This window comes from Anolis sagrei, chromosome 3 (assembly GCF_037176765.1).
Source record: "Anolis sagrei isolate rAnoSag1 chromosome 3, rAnoSag1.mat, whole genome shotgun sequence".
Classification (NCBI taxonomy): Eukaryota; Metazoa; Chordata; class Lepidosauria; order Squamata; family Dactyloidae; genus Anolis; species Anolis sagrei.
The window spans coordinates 80351797-80364954 of NC_090023.1; the positions used below are offsets into that span (position 1 = coordinate 80351797).

At 38.7% G+C, this 13158-nt stretch overlaps 1 protein-coding gene across 1 annotated transcript in view; it reads left to right on the plus strand.

Moving 5' to 3' along the window:
- CFAP47 (cilia and flagella associated protein 47) overlaps positions 1-13158 on the plus strand; it is a 318966-nt gene that overhangs the window by 217105 nt on the left and 88703 nt on the right. Inside the window, exons 53-54 of the mRNA XM_060767112.2 lie at positions 285-392; positions 6026-6137. Of these exons, the coding sequence (XP_060623095.2) occupies positions 285-392; positions 6026-6137 (220 nt within the window). The remainder of the gene's footprint in view (positions 1-284; positions 393-6025; positions 6138-13158) is intronic.

A 13158-nucleotide genomic window follows, 5' to 3' on the forward strand; every position in this document is an offset into this window, starting at 1 on the left:
TTACTCGTCCAACGAGGGATCGCCTAAGTAAGTAAGTAGTAAGTAAGTAATGCTGTAGCACAGTGGAGTCAATGTTTATTGGATTATGTGATTTTAATAATTTTGTCTTGAAATGTTTTTATTGGTTGTTTTAATGTATATTTTTTATTTGCCAGATGTGTGTTGTATGGCATCAAATTGTACTTTTATGTATACCACTCGTGAGTCCCCTTCGGGGTGAGAAGGACGGAATATATATATATAATGCAAAATTAAACACAGCTTCCTTATACTTCCAACTTTAGTGTCATACTCCTGTCAGAGAATTTTGGAGAATTTTGGTATGCATTGCAATTGAAAGCACAGAAGCCTCGACCAACCAGAATGCCTGAAATAGAATGTGAACTTGGAAAGTAAGTATAAGATTATTATTTTTTTCATTCAAGGTGTTTAAACGGTAGTATAATTGTCAATACTCTTCTACTCATCCACCACCTTTCTGGATCATTTAGAAGGGATATCATCTAAGTGCCCGAGTCAGTCCTACTCAAATCAATGAGGCTTACTTCTGAGTAGATATATATTGAATTGTGCTTTGAGAAATATTTAGAAATGAGACAGAAGAAAGAAGATTTTACATCTCGGCAAACCTGCACTGCATTGTAATTTACTGTATAAAGGTAAAAAGTCTAGTCATTGAAAAATAACTGGTTAAAAGTGAAATGGAGGGGGAAAGACTTATTTTTCTAAAACAAGGATTGCTTTAGGCTTGTAAACATTGTACAGGTTGGATGCCAAAGCAATTTTGGGGGAGGGGCAGGTAATATCAAGAGTGGCGGACCACTGCCTCACCGACTAGATTATTTGTACCCCTAACAACTTCCACTTTGAGAAAACTAAAACAGTTCAGAAACAATTCAAATAACGTCTGAAAGTTTAGAGTCTCTATGTTGTGGGAATTAAAACAACTATTTCAATAAGTAATGTGAATTACTACCAGTATTTAAAATATTTAAATAATTGCGCATTTTTTAAAAAAAACACAAAAATATTTGTTAGAAAAAGAAATAGGTATGCATGTGTGGATATGCCTTCTTTATCTGCTCAGTGCTTAAAATAGATTTTAGAATTTCTAGTTCAGGAAGTGGTGCTCCTAGGTATTTCCATTTCAGAAAGACTTATTTGACATCTCCTTGAACAATCAAACGAATGAAGGTTGCCTAGCAGCTGTGTTGTGAATGCACCATATACAAGAAAACAAGTAAAGCAATGTAGGTTGAGGGAAACATTTTGAGTGCTTTCCATTATCTTTTCCTGAGGAGAAAAAACTAACCAGTGCTGGAAAATGCTTTGAAAAAAATGCTATAAGATATGAGACTTACATGACTATAATTGCCACTGTGTTGCATCTTGCAATGTTTTATGGATAGCAGGAAAACAGGGGAGCAGAAATACACGTGAACAATGTACTTTCTGTCAGTTGACCCCAGGCTTTCTTTCATGATGTACTGGTAGAAATGAGGGACATTTGATCTTTGCTTCTTTTTTCTGTGGCTAATTAAACACTGATTATAAATGTTTATATACTGTCTTTGTAAGCTGCTTTTGATCCCAATACAGGAGAACAGTGGTATATCAATTAAATAAACGAATATCATTCAGGAAGAGGCCATATAAAGCCAGTAACAATGCAGTCAGGTACAGCTTCATAGGCTTTCAATTATTTTTCCTCATCATGTCTTGCCTTACGCTTTTGTGTTCCATGGGCATCTGTCTAAAAAGTCACATTTTTATTTATTGAAACCACTGTGAAATTATAGAACATTCCAAATAAAGCCAACATTGCAAAACTAGGTTACCTTTTCTTTGGAATCCAGGCCCCCAAGACTACATTAATTTGCAGTGGTTAAAAAAACACCAAGTTTTTATTTAAAAGTGCAGAATTTGGAATAGTGCACTGGTTGTTCAAATAATATGCCTTTCCTTTCATAGCAAACTAAGAATTTTAAGTCCTTGTTTAATTAAAAATGTGACACAAAATACTTGTGTTATATAAATCCTGAAATAATCATGATTATGTTTTCATCATAAATGCTAAGTTTACCCAATGTACAGTTGATACATAGGGACAAAAAGGTGGAATTGGAAAGGGGTGGGAAATCCCACTTTTAAATTGAAGGTGTAGAACAGTCATCTTTTGTAAGCACTCAAGGTTGCAAGAGAAATTACAGCTCTGTAGCAGTAAATCACATGCCATTGGAAGAGTTAGTTAATTACAGGTTTCTATCAGCAGGAACTTGCAAAGGTGTCATTATTTTTGTTTTGACTATCATTAATTTTGACCAGTTTTACAATTTTTGTCCAGTTTTAGCCAAACTCTATGGCTTTTATGGACTGAAATATGTAAAATATGTGAGGTTTTTGTAGAATTTGTCTGGTTTAATCACTCTGTAATGACAATAGCTAGGAATCTCTATTGTATAACTTCCTTGGGTTCCACACCAGGAAAAGATGGCATAAACAGTCAGTCCCCAAGTTATGAACGAGAAAGGTTCTGTAGGTTTCGGGTTTTGTAAGTTTGTTCTTAAGTTGAATTTGTATATAATCAGAACATAATAATAAATAATAATAAACTTTATTTATATCCTGCCACCATCTCCCCGAAGGGACTCGGATAGCTCACAAAGGCACTTACAGTGCCAAACATAAAATAAACAATACATAAACATATAGACTATAACACTAAATTTACAACAGCAAACAAGCGTAAAATGGCACATAATAAAAAAATTAAAATTCTTAAAATGCAGTGGTGTTTGCGGATAAAACTGTCAGTTCTAGGTCAAAGGCCTGTCTAAAAAGCCATGTTTTTAGAATATAGCGAAAAGCTTGGAGAGTGGGAGTTAACCTAATCTCTCCAGGGAGGGTATTCCAGAGCCGGGGCACCACCACCACCAAGAAGGCCCTCTCTCTCATCCCCATCAACCCTATTTGGGACAGTTCAGTGGAGACATCTTTTCCCCATGATAATCTTTCAGTAGTGAATTTCCCTTCTGAGGGGTAGATTTCTTTCACTTCCTCTTGTCTCAGCCCCTCTCTTAACTATGAGCTGTTGGCAAGTCAGATGTTTGTAACCCAGGACTCCCTGTCAATGCAATAAATATAATAATCTATATCTATAATAAAAGTCAGTGTTTGTATGTGGCGAACGGAAGTGTGGAGGAAGTGCGGAGGAAGTGCGGTGGAAGTGCGGTGGACGTAGAGCGGAGGTGTATGTGCCAGCTTTCTGATTGGCTGCCACTGTGGTACTATTTGCATATGGTCTCTGATTGGCCAGCCTGAAAGTTCCAAGATTCTGAGGTGACAAGAGAGGAGAGAAAAAGGTCTGAAGCTGTGTCAGAAAATTACCAATACAGACCAAACTTGGCACACAGACCCTCCATGACCCACTCTACATCCTACTGCAGTTTGGAGGAGGATGGACCATGGAAGATGGCACTTGCAGTACCATCACTCACTTCCTGAAACCGCTGTGAACCTCATCCAATGACTGATCAAGACCAAACTTGGCACATAGACCTCTCATGACCCACTTTATGTCCTAGTGTGGTTTGGTCGGGGATGGACCATGGATTATGGGACTTGCAGTACCTTTGCTCAATTCCTGAGACCACTGCAACCCTCATCCAATTATCGAAAAAAACCAACCTTGGCACACCGAGTCTCCATGACGCACTCTACATCCTGGTGCGGTTTGGAGGAGGATGCACCATGGACGATGGGACTTGCAATACCTGCACTCCCTTCCTAAGACTAATGCAACTGTCAACAATGATGGATCAGGACCACAATTCACACTAAGAGCCCTCATGACCCACTCTACATCCTGGTGCGGTTTGGAAGAATTTGGCAATGGATGATGGCACTTGCAGTCACTTCACTCACTTCCTGAGACCACTGAGACCCTCACCAATGACTGATCAAGACCAAACTTGGCACACAGAGCCCCCATGACCCACTATACATCCCGGTGCTGTTTGGAGGAGGACAGACGATGTATGATGGGACTTGCAGTACCTTCACTCACTTCCTGAAACCACTATGACCCTCATGCAATGACTGATAAAGACCAAACTTGGCACACAGAGATCCCAGAACCCACTCTACATCCTGGTGCTGTTTGGAGGAGGACAGACGATGGATGATGGCACTTGCAGTCACTTCACTCACTTCCTGAGACCACTGAGACCCTCACCAATGACTGATCAAGACCAAACTTGGCACACAGAGCTCCCATGACCCACTCTACATCCTGGTGCTGTTTGGAGGAGGACAGACGATGGACGATGGGACTTGCAGTACCTTCACTCACTTCCTGAAACCACTATGACCCTCATGCAATGACTGATAAAGACCAAACTTGGCACACAGAGATCCCAGAACCCACTCTACATCCTATTGTGGATTGGAGGAGGATTGACTATGGAAGATAACACTTGCATATGGGAACTATAGCTCACCTGTACACACTAAACCCAGCTGACATTGTATCTAGACTAAACTTGGTGGAGAGACAAACAATGTCTTTCTCAAATCACCCAGGCAGCACCAGGTCCCCAAGCTAGTATATTATAAATCTTGGTTATAAATCTATTGTTCTTTAGTATAGAAATAATGATGTAGTGGCCACTAATACTGCAGTACTTTATATCGTTCAACGTGTTACAGTTGTTTTATAAATTCTGTCAAATGGTATTATTATTCTTTAAACATTGATTTAGCTGTAACTGTAGGAGTGGGAATTATTTTGTAAAACAAATTTGTGTCTCTTTAAGACCTCAGCCTATCCACAATAAATTAGGTTGATACTAACTTTATAATGATTAGGTTCTTGTGGGTTTTTTCGGGCTATAGAGCCATGTTCTAGAGGCATTTCTCCTGACGTTTCGCCTGCATCTATGGCAAGCATCCTCAGAGGTAGAGGTCTGTTGGAATTAGGACAATGGGTTTATATATATCTGTGGAATGGCTGGGGTGGGGCAAGGAGCTCTTCCCTGCTGCAGTTAGGCGTGAATGTTCAGCTGATCACCTTCATTAGCATTTGAAGGCCTGCCTGCGCCTGGGAAAATCTGTTGCCAGGAGGTGTTAATCTGTGCCTGGTTTTTTCCTCTCTGTTGTTTAGCTGTTATAATTTTAGAGTTTTTTAATACTGGTAGCCAGATTTTGTTCATTTTCATGGTCTCTTCCTTTCTGTTGAAATTGTCCACATGCTTGTGGATTTCAATGGCTTCTCTGTGTAGTCTGACATGGTGGTTGTTGGTGTGGTCCAGCATTTCTGTGTTCTCAAATAATATGCTGTGTCCAGGCTGGTTCATCAGGTGCTCTGCTATGGCTGACTTCTCTGGTTGAAGGAGTCTGCAGTGCCTTTCATGTTCCTTGATGCGTGTCTGGGGGCTGCGTTTGGTGGTCCCTATGTAGACACGCATCAAGGAACATGAAATTATAACAGCTAAACAACAGAGAGGAAAAAACCAGGCACAGATTAACACCTCCCGGCAACAGATTTTCCCAGGCGCAGGCAGGCCTTCAAATGCTAATGAAGGTGATCAGCTGAACATTCACACCTAACTGCAGCAGGGAAGAGCTCCTTGCCCCACCCCAGCCATTCCACAGATATATATAAACCCATTGTCCTAATTCCAACAGACCTCTACCTCTGAGGATGCTTGCCATAGATGCAGGCGAAACGTCAGGAGAAATGCCTCTAGAACATGGCTCTATAGCCCGAAAAAACCCACAAGAACCTAGTGATTCCAGCCATGAAAGCCTTCGACAATACATTTATAATGATTATATCTAAATCTGATATTTTTAAAGGTTGCAGATAGCAAGAGTGAGAAATACTGTATTTGCTAAAGTTAAGTGAGAGAGCCAGTGGTAATATGGTAAAAATTGGTAAAAATCTTAGCAAAATGTCCAGAATCATTCAGGTACTTTGTCATGATATACCATAATAATAATCACTTTTATTTGTATTTTCTAATAGATGGATTTGCCAGAATATTCCTCTGGTTAACCCTACACATGAAATTCTGGAATTGAAACCTTTGAACAGCAACCCAAACCACTTTTCAATGGAAATAGATCCTAAAAACCAAGTAAGTCCTGCTGTAGAACAATGTTGTTTTACCTTCAGGTATGAAAGTGCTCTTTAAGAATGTAACTCTTGCTAAAAAAGAAGTTTAGTTTACTGGATTTATGTATTAAGGCAAGGAAATTGTCTAATCCAATTGACTAGAGAATATAACTGAGACCTAAGATCAGATTCAAAGCTTTTTGAGAAATAAATAGCTGTCTAGACACAGTTTCCTAATTGGATGCTTCAAAAACATGAACAGTCAAGGCAAATGTCCAAAAACAACATAGAGAAGGGGGAGAAGGGGGATCATTGTATAGAGAACATAGAGAAGGGGGAGTATTGTATCTTAGTGGAGCATTAAGCAATTTCTTTGAGATAGATAGGAGCAAAAGATACAACATGAATCTGAAACTAACAGTTGAATCACTGTTTTGGCAACAAACATGGCTTTAAAAAGAGAAACATGATGCTAGAAATGTGGAAGCTTTCATCTTAGAAGCAAGGATTTGTCAGAAGCAATTATTAGAGGTGTAAGGCAAATTTCTAGATTTTTTCCGTTAATCATGATGGGTATAGTGCATGGATTTCCTATTTATGAAGATGTGTTTCTTGTTTTTGAGACTAATAATGATTCTAAAACAATAATTTGTCTTTATTTTGAAAGATAAATATAAGCACATGCAGTAAGCATGTGTGACAACATAGTAAGATTCCTGGAAAAGAAAAACACTAATCCTGAGAGTTCAATAGAAGTTGTCATTAAAGATCTTATCTGTTTGTCATTCAAAAGGTGATGGACTAAAACCTATTTTGGGCCTTTTGTTGCCATAGCAATGGGATTCAATGAGCTTTAAAGATAAGAATAACATTGTCCAACAACTTTTAAAAGAATTTGATTGAAAAAATTTCAGAATGAATATTGCTAAATTATTGTTAAACCTTATTCTTACAATTTTGTATCATAAATGATGATGGATTAGCTTCCAATAATTAACTGGACAATCTGAAACAGGAAGACAATGTTTTAACCCCAGAGACAGTCTGTGATCTATAGAAGTCTCAATTCATTATCATTAACTCTAATCCATCTCAGGGCTAATGATCTGACCAAAATATAGATGAGCTTGTTAAAGCGATTCCCGAATCCTTTTACAGCAAATAATATGAGTCAAGATTATAGAGCTTGGCTACTTGCACAAATACTTGTGAAATGATTAATATTATAATAGAAAGTAGTTAGTTTTTAGTTATGCTGTAATGAGGTGATTAATATACTGAATCTTGACAGATTAGAGAGATGGGCCAAAACTAACAAAATGAAGTTCAACAGTGACAAATGCAAGATGCTCCACTTTGGCAGAAAAAATGAAATGCAAAGATACAGAATGGGGGACGCCTGGCTCGAGAGCAGTACGTGTGAAAAAGATCTTGGAGTCCTTGTGGACAACAAGTTAAACATGAGCCAACAATGTGATGTGGCGGCAAAAAAAGCCAATGGGATTTTGGCCTGCATCAATAGGAGCATAGTGTCTAGATCTAAGGAAGTAATGCTACTCCTCTATTCTGCTTTGGTTAGACCACATCTGGAATATTGTGTCCAATTCTGGGCACCACAATTCAAGAGAGATATTGACAAGCTGGAATGTGTCCAGAGGAGGGCGACTAAAATGATCAAGGGTCTGGAGAACAAGCCCTATGAGGAGCGGCTTAGGGAACTGGGCATGTTTAGCCTGAAGAAGAGAAGGCTGAGAGGGGATATGATAGCCATGTATAAATATGTGAGAGGAAGCCACAGGGAGGAGGGAGCAAGCTTGTTTTCTGCTTCCTTGGAGACTAGGACGCGGAACAATAGCTTCAAACTACAAGAGAGGAGATTCCATCTGAACATTAGGAAGAACTTCCTAACTGTGAGAGCCATTCAGCAGTGGAACTCTCTGCCCCGGAGTGTGGTGGAGGCTCCTTCTTTGGAAGCTTTTAAGCAGAGGCTGGATGGCCATCTGTCAGGGGTGATTTGAATGCAATATTCCTGCTTCTTGGCAGGGGGTTGGACTGGATGGCCCATGAGGTCTCTTCCAACTCTTTGATTCTATGATTCTATGATTCTATGACTGAAAATACTTAAGAAAGTAAATGAAAACAATTTTATTCGCTTAACGTTACATCATATGATTCCGGCATATTAAGCATTAGGCATGTGTTTACTTCTTTAATTTTTTCGAGCATGAGACTATGAAAGAGAAAGTGAATTTATTGACTTGCAAGAAGAGTTCCTGTGAGAAGACCCTTTCATGCAAAATCCTTCAGCTGGAATTAATGTGGGAAAAGTTACTTTTTATAATAATAATAATAATAATAATAATAAACAGGAAAAACTCAGCCTTTATCAGGACCTCAAAATTGAATTGCAAAGGCTCTGGCATAAACCAGTACAGGTGGTCCCAGTGGTCATCAGCACACTGGGTGTCATGCCAAAAGATCTCAGCCAGCATTTGGAAACAATAAACATCGACAAAATCATGATCTGTCAACTGCAGAAGGCCATCTTACTTGGATCTGTGCGCATCATTCGAAAATACATCACACAGTCCTAGACGCTTGGGAAGTGTTCGACTTCTGATTTTGTGATATGAAATCCAGAATATATATCTCATTTGCTGTGACATACTGCATTTTTGTGTCAGTAAATTATTATTATTATTATTATTAATAATAATAATAATAATAATAATAATAATTTTATTTCATACCCGCCTCTCCCTGTAGCTTGAGGAGGGTTGCAACACAATTAGAAAACATGAATATTGCAAAAATTTGACAAATTCAACAAATATACATATTTCTATTGAAGACCCACATTTCTAAAAACATATTAAAATACACAAAACAAAGGACATGAGTTTAAGATTAATAGTTAAAAACTGTTTGTCCTCACATTTATTCAACTGAAATGTTGCTCAGGGGCATTGCATCTGATGAAATGAGCTTTAGTCAGTGATATATTTGGTGATATATAGAGAACATAAAACTCTTCATTGTTATCCCATAGTGAGTTTCATTGAATATTTGATGAAATCACCAAAAATGACCTCCCCTGCCCCCCCAAAAAAATCATGTTTAGCAATAGTATTTTTTTCAAACCAAAAATTCACTGTTGCAGGTCATTGTGTTCTTACATTAAAATATCAAAATCATGTCAGTGTTTCCAATACTATTGCTACTTTTAATGCATTATTTCCAGAACATGAAATCTTATGTTTATGTCATTCTGGTATGTTGACTGATGGTGGGATTCATCCAAAACATCTACTGTGCCTTCCAGATGGAAACCATGGTTCAGTATTAAGAATGTATGCTTTGTGTACTGAAAATAACAGATTCTTTCTTCAATAATTCCAGAGTTTTTTTTAAAAAAATAGTAATTATAAAACATTGGAAAAGATCTAATAATATTAATATTAATATGGTTTATTTTCTACATGCCACTCCTTGAGGCTCGAGGTGGTTAAAAACACATATATTGTTCTCATAATTAGGCTATATTGATATTAAAATATAGGTTTCCTTGTGAACACTGTCTCATATTTGAAGGCTGCAACAAGCTAAATATATATTTTATCACATCAATACATGGAATGAAATGGAGGCTACATGTGTACTTGCTGAAGCAAAAATGAGTTCATTCTTATCTATTACATTTTAAAGTTACTGTATTGGCTAATCTGTTATAGTAATGTGATTATAATGTTAGCATGATAAGGTTTTTTAATAATAGGAGACAATGCTTTATTGTGTATTAATATGCTATAGTGTACATTTTCTGAATCATTATTTAATAGTTATATATAAGATGTTAAATAGTATTAAATAAGCAAAAGCTATCAGTAAGTGATAATTTTACCAATCATTATTCATAGCACTATGGGTTTGATTTCATTATAGTATTAACTTAGTGTAGATGGATTTGGGGGAGAGCTCTAACAGGTCCATGCATTATGCAATCAGATCATTACCAGAGAAATTGATTAAACTTAATGATAATGAATTTTGACTCCTGTAGCCTGAATATGAACTGTCCTGGCAGTTTAATACAGCCTTCCCATTTTCAACTGAGCTAATTCATTACCAGATGCTAAAATGCCACCACTATTCATGCCACATTATCTGTAAAGGCACATTAAAAATAAATTACCTAAATGTACTTTGTGAAAGTGTTCACTCCCCAATGCCTTAGTCCTCAGCACTGAACATGTGAATTTCAAACACTACCACTTCTGCTTCGTTCTTTAAGTACCTTGGCTTTGAGCATTTTCAGTAATCAGCCAGCTGCCACCTTTTGCTTGAAGAGAACCTTCAAAGTGCAGAAGATTTCAGTAACTAATTGAAATCGTATGACACCCATCTCTTTAGCATTCATTACAGGAGTCTGCATATGCTGCCATATAGAAATGCTTCTAAAAATACACTGTTTTCAAGTATTGACCTGATTATTGCCTTTATCCTAGATCATCCTTGATTTTTTTTTCTTTGAAAGCTCTTATCACAGCATCCCAAGAATCATCTTTTTTGGAATGCCATTTTCTATATGACAGAAATAAAACTTTGACTATCTGTGTTTAACTGCAGCATGATAATTTTAAGAAGTAGAGGACTAATGCAGTACATCTAATAGTTTTGTAGTTAATATAAAACTGGATCTCCTTGGAGTTTAATTATGAATGTTGGGAGGTGAGCGTAGGGATGGGATCTGTGTATCAGAGTGCAAGAAAGTGTGCCCCAAGCATTAGACTGAAGGACGTTAGGTATAGATCTGTCTATGCATTAAAATCAGACCTTTCCCAAAAGAAAAAAAGACTACAATGTAACTAGGACAATTGTCAAAAATGCATCTTGAATAATGAGAAGCAGGAACAATTCCATGTGGTAAAATCAAAGTGCTCCAAAAAGCCTAGAGTTTATCCTACCGTAGTATATGGGCCTAAGGGGGATTTCATGGATTCTAGGAATGTTATTATGAATTTGGACTTTGTTGGGTGTTTCCAGTATACATTCTCAGTATTTACTGGCCGTCAGTTAATAAGCTGTGGCTTATTAACCAGAGCTTGCAATGCTAAGAAAAGAAACCTAACTCGTATCAGCATTTGTTAGTTTGTTTGGAGTATTTCTGTGTCTCCTCCCAGCCTTCTGAAGTGATGAACAAATAAAAAATTAGTAGTACAGGATGTTGAAATGTTCTCTAAAATGTTTTTAAAACAGTCCAAAAGGAATTCTATCCTATAATATAGAAATAAAAAGAATTAACTAGAGATTCTATTTAGTGATTATTTTTAAAAAAGATATAGCTGTGTTAGCCTGGAAAATAACTATGCAATAAGGATCTTGTAGCTTCTTATGAGACTGAGAGAACATTGCTGATAGCATAAGCTTTTATACATTAAAGGCCTGTCTACACTGGTCAAAAATCTCGAATTGGGCAACAACTTGTTCTTGGGCATTCAGATTATAACCAGTGAATTTAAGACTCTAATGCAGTGTAAAACCAGTTAACCCAGTTTTACCCTGCACTAGCAGAAGTCAGAGAATGCTTGGCCCTAACATTTAAACTGCTTAATAAGGAGCTTAGTATTTATTTATTTATTTATTTCGTGTACTTCTACCCCGCCTTTCTCAACCCCTGAGGGGGGACTCAGGGCGGCTTACAAAAAAGGCACAATTCGATGCCTACACAGTAACACAGATAAAAAATAGACAGCAATTAAAACAGTTTAACAGTTTAAAACAATCAATATATATCACAGTCAATAAAAAACCAATCTTATGCTCACGTTCGCAACTCAGAGTCCATAACTTCATTCCACATTTTCCATTCCTATCAGTCGTCATTGTCCTTTATTTATCTGCCAGATTGCCCAAACGCCTGGTCCCAAATACATGTTTTTAATTTCCTTCTAAAGGAAAGGAGGGATGGCGATGATCTAATTTCCCCAGGGAGTGAATTCCATAGGTGAGGGGCCATCACCGAGAAGGCCCTGCACCTCGTCCCCGCCAGCCTCACTTGTGATAGAGGAGGGGCCGAGACCAGGGATCTTAAACTCCGAGGTGGGACGTAGAGAGAGATGCGTTCGGACAGATACGCTGGGCTGGAACCGTATAGGGTTTTGTAGGTCAAAACCAGCACTTTGAATTGTGCTCGGAACTGGATCGGCAGTCAGTGGAGCTGGCACAACGGGGGGGGGGGGGGTGGTATGCTCCCTGTATGACGCTCCAATGAGCAATCTGGCTGCCTCCCACTGGACTAATTGAAGTTTCTGAACAGTCTTCAAAGGCAACCCCACGTAGAGTGTGTTGCAGTAATCTATCTGGGATGTAACAAGAGCGTGGACCACCGTGGCCAGATCCGACTTCCCAAGGTACGGGCGCAGCTGGTGCACAAGTTTTAATTGTGCAAAAGCTCTCCCGGCCACCGCCGAGACCTGGGGTTCCAGGTTCAGTGATGAGTCCAGGATCACACCCAAGCTGCGAACCTGCGTCTTCAGGGGTAGTGTAACCCCATTTAACACAGGCTGTAACCCTATGCCCTGTTCGGTCTTACAGCTGACCAGTAGGACCTCTGTCTTGTCTGGATTCAATTTCAATTTGTTAGCTCTCATCCAGTCCAACACAGCAGCCAAGCACCGGTTCAAGGTCTGGACAGCCTCCTCAGTGATAGGTGAGAAGGAGTGACAGATTTGGACATCATCTGCATAGAGATAACATCTCATTCCGAAACTCCGAATGATCTCCCCCAGCAGCTTCATGTAGATGTTAAATAACATCGGGGACAGGATTGAGCCCTGTGGGACTCCACACAATGGTTGTGGGGCCGAACAGGTGTCACCCAATAACACCTGCAATTTCTGGGACCGTCCCTCAAGGAAGGATCGGAGCCACTGTAGAGCAGTGCCCCCGAGCCCCATATCCATGAGGCACCCCAGAAGGATACCATGATCGATGGTATCGAAGGCCGCTGAGAGGTCCAGCAGAACTAACAGGGACACACTCCC